This window comes from Oratosquilla oratoria, unplaced genomic scaffold, assembly GCF_046742065.1.
Source record: "Oratosquilla oratoria isolate Oo_2021 unplaced genomic scaffold, ASM4674206v1 SCAFFOLD47, whole genome shotgun sequence".
NCBI classification, from domain to species: Eukaryota; Metazoa; Arthropoda; class Malacostraca; order Stomatopoda; family Squillidae; genus Oratosquilla; species Oratosquilla oratoria.
Genome location: NW_027467711.1, coordinates 117,490 through 130,000, shown reverse-complemented (window position 1 = coordinate 130,000; position 12,511 = coordinate 117,490). Strand labels below are relative to the sequence as shown.

The 12,511-nt window shown below is 49.8% G+C and overlaps 1 protein-coding gene across 1 annotated transcript; it reads left to right on the top strand.

Moving 5' to 3' along the window:
* The first annotated feature begins 830 nt into the window (after positions 1 to 830).
* LOC143023359 (uncharacterized) lies at positions 831 to 2,920 on the top strand. Its single transcript, XM_076181878.1, has 3 exons — positions 831 to 860; positions 932 to 1,423; positions 2,885 to 2,920. Exons 1-3 carry the CDS (start codon positions 831 to 833, stop codon positions 2,918 to 2,920), a joined length of 558 nt encoding a protein of 185 aa, XP_076037993.1.
* Positions 2,921 to 12,511: the final 9,591 nt, after the last annotated feature.

Below are 12,511 nucleotides of genomic sequence, written 5' to 3'. Positions count from 1 at the left end.
GAAAGGCGGGAAAAGGTTTCTGGAAAAGCTACAATGACTCTTTTCTCGACATATATTTTTACCACGATAGAGATCAGCAAATTAAACTTAGAACAGAGAAAATGTGCACGGATTACTCAAAGAAAAGTAATAAAAACGTGAAAGTTAAAACAAGACGGCGTCGCGAAAGAGAAGAAAAAGAGTTGAACAAAAACGAAGAAATAATTACACTTCTTTACGAGTATATGACTGCCAACAATGCTTGCCTGACAGGTATGCTAAAAGAACTAAAGACCGCAAAGGAACTAATAAGAGTTCACGTAGAAAAATACGGAAAACTCCCCGAGATGTCTATAACCTTGAAGGCTGTTGAAGGGATAAAAACACGTGAACATAAGAGTTCACGTAGAAAAATACGGAAAACTCCCCGAGATGTCTATAACCTTGAAGGCCAGCCTGCCCGCCAGCCCCGGATCCTCGCCGCCCCAGCCTGCTCGTCCAGCCCGGCCCCGCCCGCCCGGCCTGCCCAGCCCTACCGCCCCGGCCTGCCCGTCCAGCCCGGCCCCGCCGACCCGGTCAGCCCCGGCCTGCACGCCTCACCAGCGTGCCCAGCCCCGCCCCACCGTCCCGGCTTGGTCTCCCAGCCCAGTCCCACCGCGCCGGCCTGCCTGCCGCACCAGCGTGCCCAGCCCCGCCCGCCGCCCCGGCGTGCCCAGTCCCGCCCCGGCGAGCCCAGTCCCGCCGTCCCGGGTTGTCCAGCCCGCTGACCCAGCCTGCCCAACCCCGCCAACCCGGACTGTTCTGGCCAACCCAGCTGCCCACGAACATCGTTTCATACTAATCACGTAAGCATGACGGACGATCAACAACATGAAGAAAGTGTATTCCGCGCACCCCCTTTTCCAACCGCGACCCAATAATATGGTTCACAATCCTCGAGTGTAACTTTAAGGCAAACCGCATTACCACCAGCCTAACGAAGTTTTCACATGCTTGTGGCCTCTTACCATCTGACGTACTCCTCCAAGTTTCAGACACCATCTCCAAGGCACCTACATTCGGTACCCCATATGAGGATCTGAGGCAAGCCGTCCTGGACCACCTTGAGTCTTCCGAAGCTACACGCCTGCAGGAGCTCCTCTCGAAAGAAGAACTTGGAAATGAGAAACCGTCCGACTTGGTGCGATGCATGAAGCGATTGCTCGGAGACAAATACGCAACATTCGATAATTCCATCTTGCTCCACCTATTCTACCAGCGCCTGCCACCAACCATCCAAGGCAACCTCTTCAGCGCCAAGAACAAGCTCTCGCTCGACGAGCTAGCCACGCTCGCTGATGACTTCATGGCTTCGGTACCAGTTACGCGCCCTACCATCGCTAACCTCGCCGACCAGTCCGCAACTCAGGCGTTAACCGAGCTAGTCTCCAAACTCACCCTCCAGGTTAGCGCCCTCCAAGAGCAGGTTGCCAATCTTCAACGACGACCCCCGTCACCAAGATATCACCGCAACCGCTCTAGGTCTACATCCAGAGGGAGACCCAAGCAAACATCAGGCGTCTGCTTCTACCATCGTCGCTTTGGACAAGATGCAAAGAAATGTGCACAGCCGTGCACCTTCTCATCGGAACCGTTAAACAAGATGGACGAACGCTAACAGCGCACAGGGTTCGCCAACATACATCGAAACTTTTCTTCGTTTTTGATCCACTCTCAAACACCACATACCTCATAGATACCGGAGCTGAAGTCAGTGCCCTGCCTGCCACAGCAACCCAGCATTCACTGCCGCCGATGTCTTACCTTTACGCAGCCAACGGCACCAAGATACCCGTTTTCAAGAGGAAGACACTTCAGCTAGAACTCAATCTGCGCCGATCCTTTGAGTTGACCTTCTACGTTGCAGCAGTTTCCCAACCAATCCTTGGCGCCGATTTTTTTACCCACTTCGATCTCCTGATCGATATTAAAAATCGCAAGCTCTACGACCCCCTTACATCGATGTCATCCAACGCCAGGCCAACAACCGGAGTAAGTAGCCAGCTTTCAACCATCAGTGCCGATAACAAGTTTGCTTCTCTCTTCAGGAACTTTCCTGCCTTGACACAACCTTACTCCACGATCACGACCGTGAAACACCACGTAGTGCACCACATAGAGACTACGGGACCTCCAGTCTACGCCAAAGCCCGTCGTCTGGCTCCGGAACGCCTCAAACTAGCCAAGGCAGAACTGGAAGCCCTCATGCGTCAAGGTATCATTCGTCCAAGCTCAAGCAACTGGTCGTCAGCTCTGCACATCGTCCCCAAAAGCAACGGCGACATCAGACCATGCGGTGACTACCGCGCCCTCAACTCGCGAACTGTGATGGATAGGCACCCAGTTCCCAACATACAGGAGTTTTCCTCAAACCTTGCAGGAACTCGCATATGCTCCCGGATCGATCTTGTAAAAGCCTTCCATCATATTCCAGTCAATCCGCCGGACATCCCCAAAACAGCTGTCACAACACCTTTTGGCTTGTTCGAATACGTTCGAATGCCCTTCGGCCTCAAGAACTCTGCCCAAACTTTCCAGAGATTCATGGACGAAGTCCTACGAGGCCTGCCTTTTTGCTTCACCTACATCGACGATGTGCTCATCGCCAGCCCTGACGAAGCCACGCACTAAGACCATCTGAAGCAAGTCTTTACCCGACTACAAGACTACGGCATCCACATCAATCTCGAGAAATCTGAGTTCGGTGTTTCATCCATCAACTTTCTAGGACACACCGTCACACCTTCAGGCGTCACCCCTGTCTCATCCCGCTGCGACGCCATCCAGAGTTTCCCGAAACCTACAACACAGCGCCAACTCAAGCAATTCCTTGGTATGTTAAACTTTTATAATCGTTTCATTCCAGGCTGCGCTCGACTACTCCAGCCGCTCTATTCCATGATCAAGCCATGCAAGAGGGGACGTTCCATCGTACTTAACTGGGACGCCGAAACTGATGCAGCTTTCATGGCAGCTAAAGAAGCACTCGGGAATGCTGCCGCCCTTAGTTTCCCTATCCCTGATGCCATCACTTCCATCTCGACAGATGCTTCAGACACAGGTGTCGGCGCAGTTCTGCAGCAATACATCAACGATGCTTGGAAACCCATCGCCTTCTTCTCAAAGAAGCTCAACAATGCCGCGAATAAATACAGCGCCTTTGACAAGGAACTCCTAGCCATCTACAAGGCTGTCAACAGGTTCAGGTATTTCATTGAAGGGCGACAATTCCACATATACACCGACCACAAACCAATCACAACAACATTCATCCATAACAAAACAACATACTCCCCTAGACAAATACGACACATATATTTCATTTCCCAATTCACCACAGATATTCGTTATGTTCGAGGTGAAGATAACTGCCCTGCCGACGCACTCTCGCGGAACATATCTGCAGTCTCTACCTCTCTCATCGACTACGCCGCCATCGCCGCAGACCAAGCTGGTGATACCGAGCTGCAGCGATTGATGGAAAAACCCGCGTTGCAGATGAAGAGGGTACAGCTCCCTGGAACCAACACTCAGCTCTACGCCGATGTATCCACGGACACCATCCGTCCCTACTTGCCTGAGAACCACAGGTATCCCTTGTTCCGCCATTTACATGACCTCTTCCACCCAGGTATTCGAGCTTCGCAGCACATGATGTCATCACGCTTCATCTGGAGTGGAATCGCCAAAGACGTTCGACACTGGACCCGCAAATGCGTCAAATACCAAGCTTCCAAGGTCACACGCCACACCATCTCCCCTCCAGGTACCTTCCGCCCAGTCTCCGCTAGACTCGAGCACGTCCACATCGACATCGTCGGACCGCTTCCCTTCTCTGACAGCTTCAGGTATATTCTTACTTGTGTAGACCGTTTTACACGCTGGCCCGAAGCAATCCCGCTTACTGACATAAGCACAGACACAGTAGCCAAAGCTTTTATAACCACCTGGATTTCAAGATTCGGTACACCACTCAGCCTCACATCCGACCGTGGTAGCCAATTTGAATCCAATCTATGGAACAAGATTATGTCTTTGCTAGGTATCCGGCATTTCAGAACAGCAAGCTACCATCCTCAATCCAACGGACTCGTCGAACGCTTCCACCGACAACTCAAGGCTTCACTTGCAGCAACAGCACGCGACCGCACCAACTGGTCTACGGTGCTTCCAATGGTCCTCCTCGGTATACGCACGTCCCTCAAGGAAGACCTTGACCACTCTTCTGCAGAACTTCTTTATGGCACTCCACTCCGCCTGCCAGGTGAGTTTCTTGCATCTGCCCCTATAACGAAGCCCTGCAGCGTTCAAGATTATGCCACTAATCTTACAGATACAATGCAGAAACTCCAGCCAGTGCCACCGCGTACCTTACCCACAAGAACGTTTGTGAGCCAGGCCCTCGAAGACTGCTCACGTGTTTTCGTTCGCGTGGAGGGAGTAAAGAAGCCTCTTCAACAACCATACGATGGACCGTACAGAGTCGTCAAGAGGACAAGGAAGAACTTGACCATCGATCGCCGTGGAACCACTGACGTCATCTCTATGGACCGCGCCAAGCCTGCATACCTCCTCTCGGACAGCGCACAAGATCCCATTGGTCTTCCGACACCTCCGGACACACGGGCTACAAACCAGAAGCACGCTACAAAGAAGAAACAGATATCGTTCCTCCTACCTCGTCAATAGGGGGAGAGTTCTGTAGTGTTCTGTAGCGAACACGTGTAGCTATCCCTGTAAGACTCGTGCGTGCGCGGACAATTGCCACTGGGAAAATTGCCACTGGGTAAATTGCCACCGGGAATATTGCCACTGGGAAAATTGCCCACGTAGGAATATTGCTACCCGGAATATTGCTACCCGGCAATATTCCTAGCGCCGACTCGTGACCGCCAAGCACAGGATAAACTATAGTCACCCCTCAGAACATGCCTTCAATTAATTATATTTATTATAAATAATAAGATTCATTATATCAACTTTATTTATTTTGTAAATGAAATAAAACATATCCCTCTGCATCCTGTAAAAAGGATATTTATGTATTATAAAAATATTTTTGAATGATTGCATACTCAACACAAAGAATCCAGAATTTCGTCACCATTTTTGTACTTACTATCATCGGCATTTTCAATAAACAGAGAAAAAGTCTTAAAGACTATAAACTAACCAAGCAAGTGGGTCTGCCCCACATCTATCATAACTCTTACTTCCTTCCATTTCACTCTTTCCTTCCACTAAACCCCCAAATCATCCCTCTCACCCTCTCCCCCATCTTATCTATCCTGCCCTCTAACTAACTAAATAAACAGAGACCAGTTATGGGATTGACTTTAAATATTCTAGCTGCTTCCAAGAAGGACGATTAGTAGTGGAGCCAACACCGGCGACACTACAATTGGTAATTGTTGAGTATGCAATCATTCAAAATATTTTTATAATACATAAATATCCTTTTTACAGGATGCAGAGGGATATGTTTTATTTTATTTACAAAATAAATAAAGTTGATATAATGAATATTATTACTTATATTAAATATAATTAGTTGAATGCATGTTCTAAGGGGTGACTATAGTTTATCCTGTGCTTGGCGGTCACGAGTCTTACAGGGGTAACTACACGTGTTGGCTACAGAACACTACAGACTGACGGTTGGCATCCAAGAATCTTAAAGGAAATGAAAAATGAGATTGTTGTTCCATTAGAAATTATTTTCAAGAAATCCATCATATCCGGAGATGTCCCAAGAGAATGGAAGCTAGCTAACGTTACTCCCATATTCAAAAAAGGTGACAAAAAGAAGCCAAATAACTACAGGCTTATAAGTTTGACTTCAATCGTAGGAAAAATAATGGAAACTATCATCAGAGATGCTATCGAACATCATTTAGAAAGTAACCGTTTGATAAATGATAGCCAGCATGGTTTCAGACGGAAATGTTCTTGCGTGATTAACTTACTCGAATTCTACAACACAGTCATCTCGAATTTTGACAAAAGAAACAATATAGATTTAATATATCTAGACTTTGCAAAAGCTTTTGATACCGTCCCACACGAAAGACTACTTACTAAATTAGCTTTACACGGAATAAGTGGTAGCCTATTAAGTTGGCCTAGTAATTGATTGAATGATTGAAAACAGAGAGTTGTTTTAAATGGAAAAACTTCTAGATGGAAAAATATCACAAGTGGAGTTCCTCAGGGTTCCGTTCTTGGGCCACTTCTATTCATAGTATATATAAATGATATAGACCATGGACTAGAATCTACTGTTTCCAAATTTGCTGATGATACAAAACTGTGCGGAATGGCAAATGATCACTTAAACCAATTACATATTCAAGAAGATTTAGATAAATTACAGCAATGGTCTGAAAAGTGGCTAATGAAATTTAACACAAGTAAATGCAAGGTAATGCCCATAGGTAAAAGTAACAGTAAGTACGATTACAAGTTATTTGGAAATTCGTTAACAAAAGTGGATAGTGAAAAAGATCTCGGCGTAATTATCAGTAACGATCTCAAATCATCCAAGCAGTGTATTTCAGCCTCTGAGAAAGCAAATAAGATTCTAGGACTGATTGCGCGATCATTTGATTTCAAAAGTCCATCACTCATTAACAAGCTATATAAATCGTTAGTTCGTCCACATTTGGAATATGCTGTTTCCGTATGGTCACCGAATCTCATTAAAGACATTGACAGACCGGAAAAAGTACAACGGCGAGCCACAAAACTGATTCCAAATATCAAAAATAAATCATACGAAAATCGAATAAAACATATGAATCTGTTTTCCCTAAAAAAGCGTAGACTCAGAGGTGACTTGATACAGGTCTTTAAAATTCTAAAGGGAATTGACAACATCGAAAGTGACAAAATTTTCACATTGAATGAGAATCAGACAAGAAACAATGGTCTCAAACTGTCCGGAAATAGATTCAATTTGGAAGTAGGTAGAAACAACTTTGCCAACCTTGTAGTTAATGAATGGAATAAACTTCCTGCACAGGTAGTGCAATGTAGTTCAGTTCGAAGCTTTAAGAATCATTTAGATAAGCACCTAAGCAAGATGCTGTAATGATTATAATTTATTCTATATTATTTGTTTTTGTTTTATTATCATTTGTCTGTTTGATTTTCATTTATTATTAGTTATATGTCAATTTATTATTATTTACTATTTACCTGCTTCTTTATTATTTAACTATACCTATGCATTTATTTATGTATTTTATTTGTTATTTACATTATTATAGTTCTTATTCATTATTTTATCATTATTATGATTTTTTCCGCATCCGACCTAGATATGGACCAAAAGGTCTCCTGTCGGCATGCTCCGCCTTTGTAATCCTTTGTAATCCAGTATGTGTCTGCTTAGCTGTGCCTACCTGCTTTTGCTTTCCTGACTGTTCTCTTGCCTGAATGTGCCTGCTAACTTTTCCTGCCTGCCTGCCTGCATACCTACCTACCTGCCTTCCTTTGATTTCCTTCCTTCCTGCTTGCCTGCCTATCTGTGCCTGCTTCAGTGTGCCACTCTACCTGCCTGTCTGGTTGTGCCTCCCTGCTAGTCCCTCCTGCCTGAGTGTTTGTCCCTCCTGCCTATTTGTCTGCTTGCCTGAGCCTGCCTGTCTCTACCTATCTGGCTACGTATGCCTTCCTGTCTCTACCTATCTGGCTATATATGCCTGCCTGACCATGATCATCCTGCTAATGCATGCCAGCTTGCCTGCCTGCCACCCTGCTTGCCAACCTACCTGCCCTCCTGCCAGCCTGTGCCTACCTGCCTGCTTGCCTATCCACCTGTGCCTACACGCCTGTGCCTGCTGCTAGTGCCTGCCTATCGGTGCCTGCCTGCCTATCGGTGCCTGCCTGCCTGTGCCTTGCTGCCTGCATGCCTTTCTTCGTGCCTTCCTGCCTGTGCCTACCTGAATCTGTCTGCTTCAGGTGCATGCCTACCTGTGGCTTCCTGATTATGCCCTCCTGTCTGCCTGTCTGCTAACTACTCTGCCTGCCTGTACCTGCCTACCTGTGCCTGTGCCTCTGTCTGTGTCTAACTGCTTTGCTATGACTGCTTGCCTGACATCCTACCTGCGCATGCCTGTATGTGCCTGCCGGCCCATGCCTGCCTGCCTGCATTTTGTATGCCTGCATGAGCCTGCCCGCCTGTGCCTACCAGCCTGTGTCTGGCTGACTTTTCCTTCCTGCCTTTTCCTGTTTGTCTTTAACTGCCGTCTGGACTTTCTTGGCTAACTTTTACTTCTTGTCTGTGCCTGCCTGCTTGTGCCTGCCTACCTGTGCCTCCCTGCCTGCCTCCCTGCCTGCTTGTGCCTGTCTACATGCGCTTGCCTGCCTATGGATGCCTAGCTATACTTGCCTGCCTATGGATGCCTGGCTATGCTTGCCTGCCTGTACCTGCCCTCATGAGCCACACTGCCTTTGCCTACCTTTCTGTGGCTGCCTGTTTATGGCTGTCTGCTTGCCTGCCTACCTGCCTGTGCCTACCTGATATCCTGTGCCTAGCTACCTTTGTCTGCCTGCCACCTGTGTCTTTATGCCTGTGCCTGCATATCTATGCGTGCCTGTCTGCCCTTCCTTGCCTGTGCCTGCATGAATATGCATGCCTGCCTGTGCCTGCCCGACTGCCTACCTGTCTACCTACCCGCCTGTGCCTGCCTACCCTCCTGTGCCTGACTGACTTTGTCTGTCTGCCTGCCTGTGCCTTCATGACTGTGTCTGCCTATATGTGCCTGCATACCTATGCCTGCCTCCCTGTGCCTACCTACCTGCCACTCTAACTGTACTTGCCGTTCAATTTCTGCCTGCTTGTATCTGCATGCATGTTCCTATCTGCCTGTACCTGCCTGCCTGTCCCTGCCTGCCAATACATGCCTGAATGTGCCTGTCTGCCTCTCCATGCCTTCCTATGATTCCCTGACAGTATCTGCCTCTCTGCCTGTGCCTACTTCTTTGCTTGTGTCTGCCTGGTTGCGCCTACCCTCATGAGTCTGCTTGCGTGTACCTCCCTTCCTGTACCTTGTTGCCTGTCTCCGACTGTCAACCTGCCTATCTGTGCTTGACTGCCTGTACTTGCCTACCTTCCTATACCTGCCTGTCTGCCTGCTTGTGCCTGCCTGCCTGCCTGCATGCATGCTTCCCTGAATGTATCTTTGCCTACCTACCATGGCCTGCCTGGTACTTGCCTGTATGCCTGCTATTCTGCCTGCTCTTTTGCCTGTGCCCGCCTGCCTACCTGTTCCTGCCTGTGCCTGTCTGCCTTTACCTGCCTGTCTGTGCCTGCCTGTACTTGCTTTCCTCTGCCTGCTTGCTTGTGTCTGCTTGTCTGTATGTGCTTGCCTGCTTGTGCATGCCTGCTTGTGCTTGTCTGACTGTACCTGTCTGCATGAGTCTATCTGCATCCGTCAACCTGCCCGCCTGCCTGCATGCCTGCCTGGTTGCCTGTGCCTACTTATCTACCATAATGTCTGCACCTGTCTCCCTGCCTGCACTTGCCTGCCTATGCCTGTCTTTTTCTGCCTGATTGCTTACCTGTCTGCTTGACGTGACTACCTTCCTGTGTCTTTGCCTGTCTGTGCCTGCTTGCATGCCTACCTGGGAGTACCTGTCTATTTCTGTCTACCTGTGCTTGCGTGTGCCTGCCCACCTGTGCAAGACTGCCTGTCTGTGCCTGACTGTCATTGCCTACCTGCCAACTGCTTGCCTGCCTACCTCTGCCCGATTGGCTGTGCTTGTGTCTATCTGCCTGTGCCTCTCTGCCTGTGTCTACTTGCCTTTGCCAGCTTGCCCATACCTGCAATCTTGTGCCTTCCTGTCTGTGCCTGTCTGTGGCAGCCCACCTGTGCCTGACTGTCTATGCCCGGCTGTGCCAACCCGTCTGTGCTTGCCTACCTGTGCCACTTGATTGAGTGCTTGTGTGCCTACCTTCCTGCCTCCCTGTGTGTGCTTGCCCGCCTGTGCATGTTTGCCTGTGCCTGCTAACCTTCCTGTACCTGGATGCCTATGCATCCATTCCAACCTGTGTTTTTTACTATTGCCTACCTACTTCTGCCTACCTGCCTATATCTGCCTGCCTAACTGCCTGTGCCTGCCAGAGTGTGTCTGCCTACCTGCTTGTCCCTGTCTTATTGAACCTACTTCCTCATTATGCCTGCTTGCCTGTGCCTACCTGTTTGTCTGAGTCTGTCTGCCTGTTCCTGCCTTCCTTTGCCTGCCTGTCTGTGCCTGCCTGCTTACCTGTGCCAGCCTTCCTATGTCTGCCTGTGCCTGGCAGTGCCTACCTGCCTGTTTCTCTGCCTACCCGCCTGCTTGCCTATCTGCCTGCCTTTCTCTGCCTGTGCATGCCTGTTTGTGCCTGCTAACTTGCATGTGACTGCCTGCTTGTGCCTGCCTGCTTGTGCCTGTCTGTGCCTGCCTGTCTGTGCCTGCCTGCCTGACTGCCTTTGTCTGGATGCCATCCTGCCTGCCCGTTTGCCTGTTCGTAGCCGCCTTTACCTCCCTGCTTGTGACTGTCTGAATGTCTATTCCTGCCTGCCCGTGACTGCCTTCATGTGCATCCTTACCTGTACCTGACTGCCTGTGCCTGACTGGGTGTGCTTGCTTGCTTGTTTCTGCATGCATATATATGGATTCCTGCCTGCCTGTGGTTGCTTGTTTCTGTCTGCATGCCTGTCTATGCTTTCCCGTCTGCCTGTACCTTCTTGCTTGCCTCTGCTACCTGTCTGGCTGCCATTGCTTACTTGCCTGCCTGCCAGCATGTCTGCATGCCAACCTGCCTATACCTGCCTGTCTTTGCTGGATGCCTGCGTGTGCCATTCTGTACCCACCAATCTATGTCTAGGTGCCTTTGACTGCCAGCCTTTGCATGTCTGTCTATCTGTCTTCCTGTCGGCCTGTGGCTGCCTGCCTATGCCTGCCTAAGTGTGCCTGCCCGCATGTGTCTACATGCTTAGCTGTGCCTACATGTTTGCCTGAGCCTGCCTGCCTGTACCTGTCTGCCCATGCCTGCTTGTCTGTCTGCCTGTGCCTGTCTTCCTGTGCCTGCCTGTCTTTGCCTACCTGCCTATAATTGTCTGTCTGAGCTTGCCTGCCTTTGCCTATCTGCCTGTGCTTGTGCAGCTGCCCTTGTCTACCTGTGCTTGCATCCGTGTACTTGCCTTACTCTACCTACCTGATTCTGCCTGCAGCATGTGCCTACCTGCCTGTTCCTGTCTCCCTCTACCTGTATGGCAGTGCCTGCCTGCCTGCCTATGCCTGCCTGTCTGTGCCTACCTTTCTGTGACTGCCTGCCTGCTTTCCTGACTGCCTGTACCTACCTGCCTGTGAATGTGCCCACTTGGCTGCCTGTACCTGCCTGCTGGTGCCTGTGCCTGCATACCTGCGATTCCCTCCCTGCCTTCCTGTCTTACTGCCTCTGCCTGCGCCTGCCTGTTTATTTCTGCCTGCCTGTGCCTGCCTGCCTACCTGTACCTGCCTGTCTCTCCTTGCCTGTCTGTTCCTGCTACATGTCCCTACATTCCTGCCTGTGCTTGACTATTTCAGAGTGCCTGTGCCTACGTGTCTATGTGTGCCTGTATATCTGTGCCTAAATGTTTGTGCCTGTCTGCCTGTGCCTGACTGCATGTGTCTGCCTGCTCTGCCTTCCTTTCTGGTTTTGCCTGCTTTCTTATGAATACTTGGTAGTGCTTGTACCTGACTGCTTGTGCGTGTATGCCTGTCCCTACTTGACTGTGCCTGCCTGACTGTGCCGATCTTTCTGTACCTGCCTCCCTACCTGCCTGCTTGCCTGTCTGTCTGCCTGACTGGGTGCCTACCTGTCTGGACCTGCCTGCTTGTGCCTGTACCGGTCTGCCTGTGCCCGCCTGTCTGTCTGCCTATGTCTGGCTATCTGGGCTTGTCTGCCTACCTGCCTACCTGACCGTGACTGTGTGCACATTCTTGTGCATGCATGCATGCCTTCCTGTGGCTGCCTTTGCCTATCTGTCTATGCCATCCTGTTTATTCTTGCCTGTGCCTGTTCTCCTTTGCCTACATGTCTGTCTATACCTGACTTTACCTGTGCCGACCTGCCGGTTCCTGCCTGCCTCCCTGTGCCTGTTTGTGTGTGCCTGCCTGCCTGTTCCTGCTTTCCTGTGCCTGCCTGCCTGTGCCTGTCTGCCTGTGCCATTTTATGTATAACTGCACGCCTGTTTCTTACTACCTGTGCCACATGCATGCCAGCCTGTCAGCCCGCTTGTTCCTACCTGCCTGTGCCTGCCTGTATCTACCTGGTGGTCTGTGCATTCCCTCTTTATCCTGCTTGCATGCGCCTTCCTGCAAATGTCTGCCTCCCTGTTCCACCTTCCCTCCCTGTGTTTAACTTCCTCTCCCAGCTTGCTTGAGCCTTCCTGCACCCCTGTGCCTCCCTACCTGTGTCTGCCTGACTGTGCCTGGCTGCCTGGGTCTACCTGTCTACACCTACCTG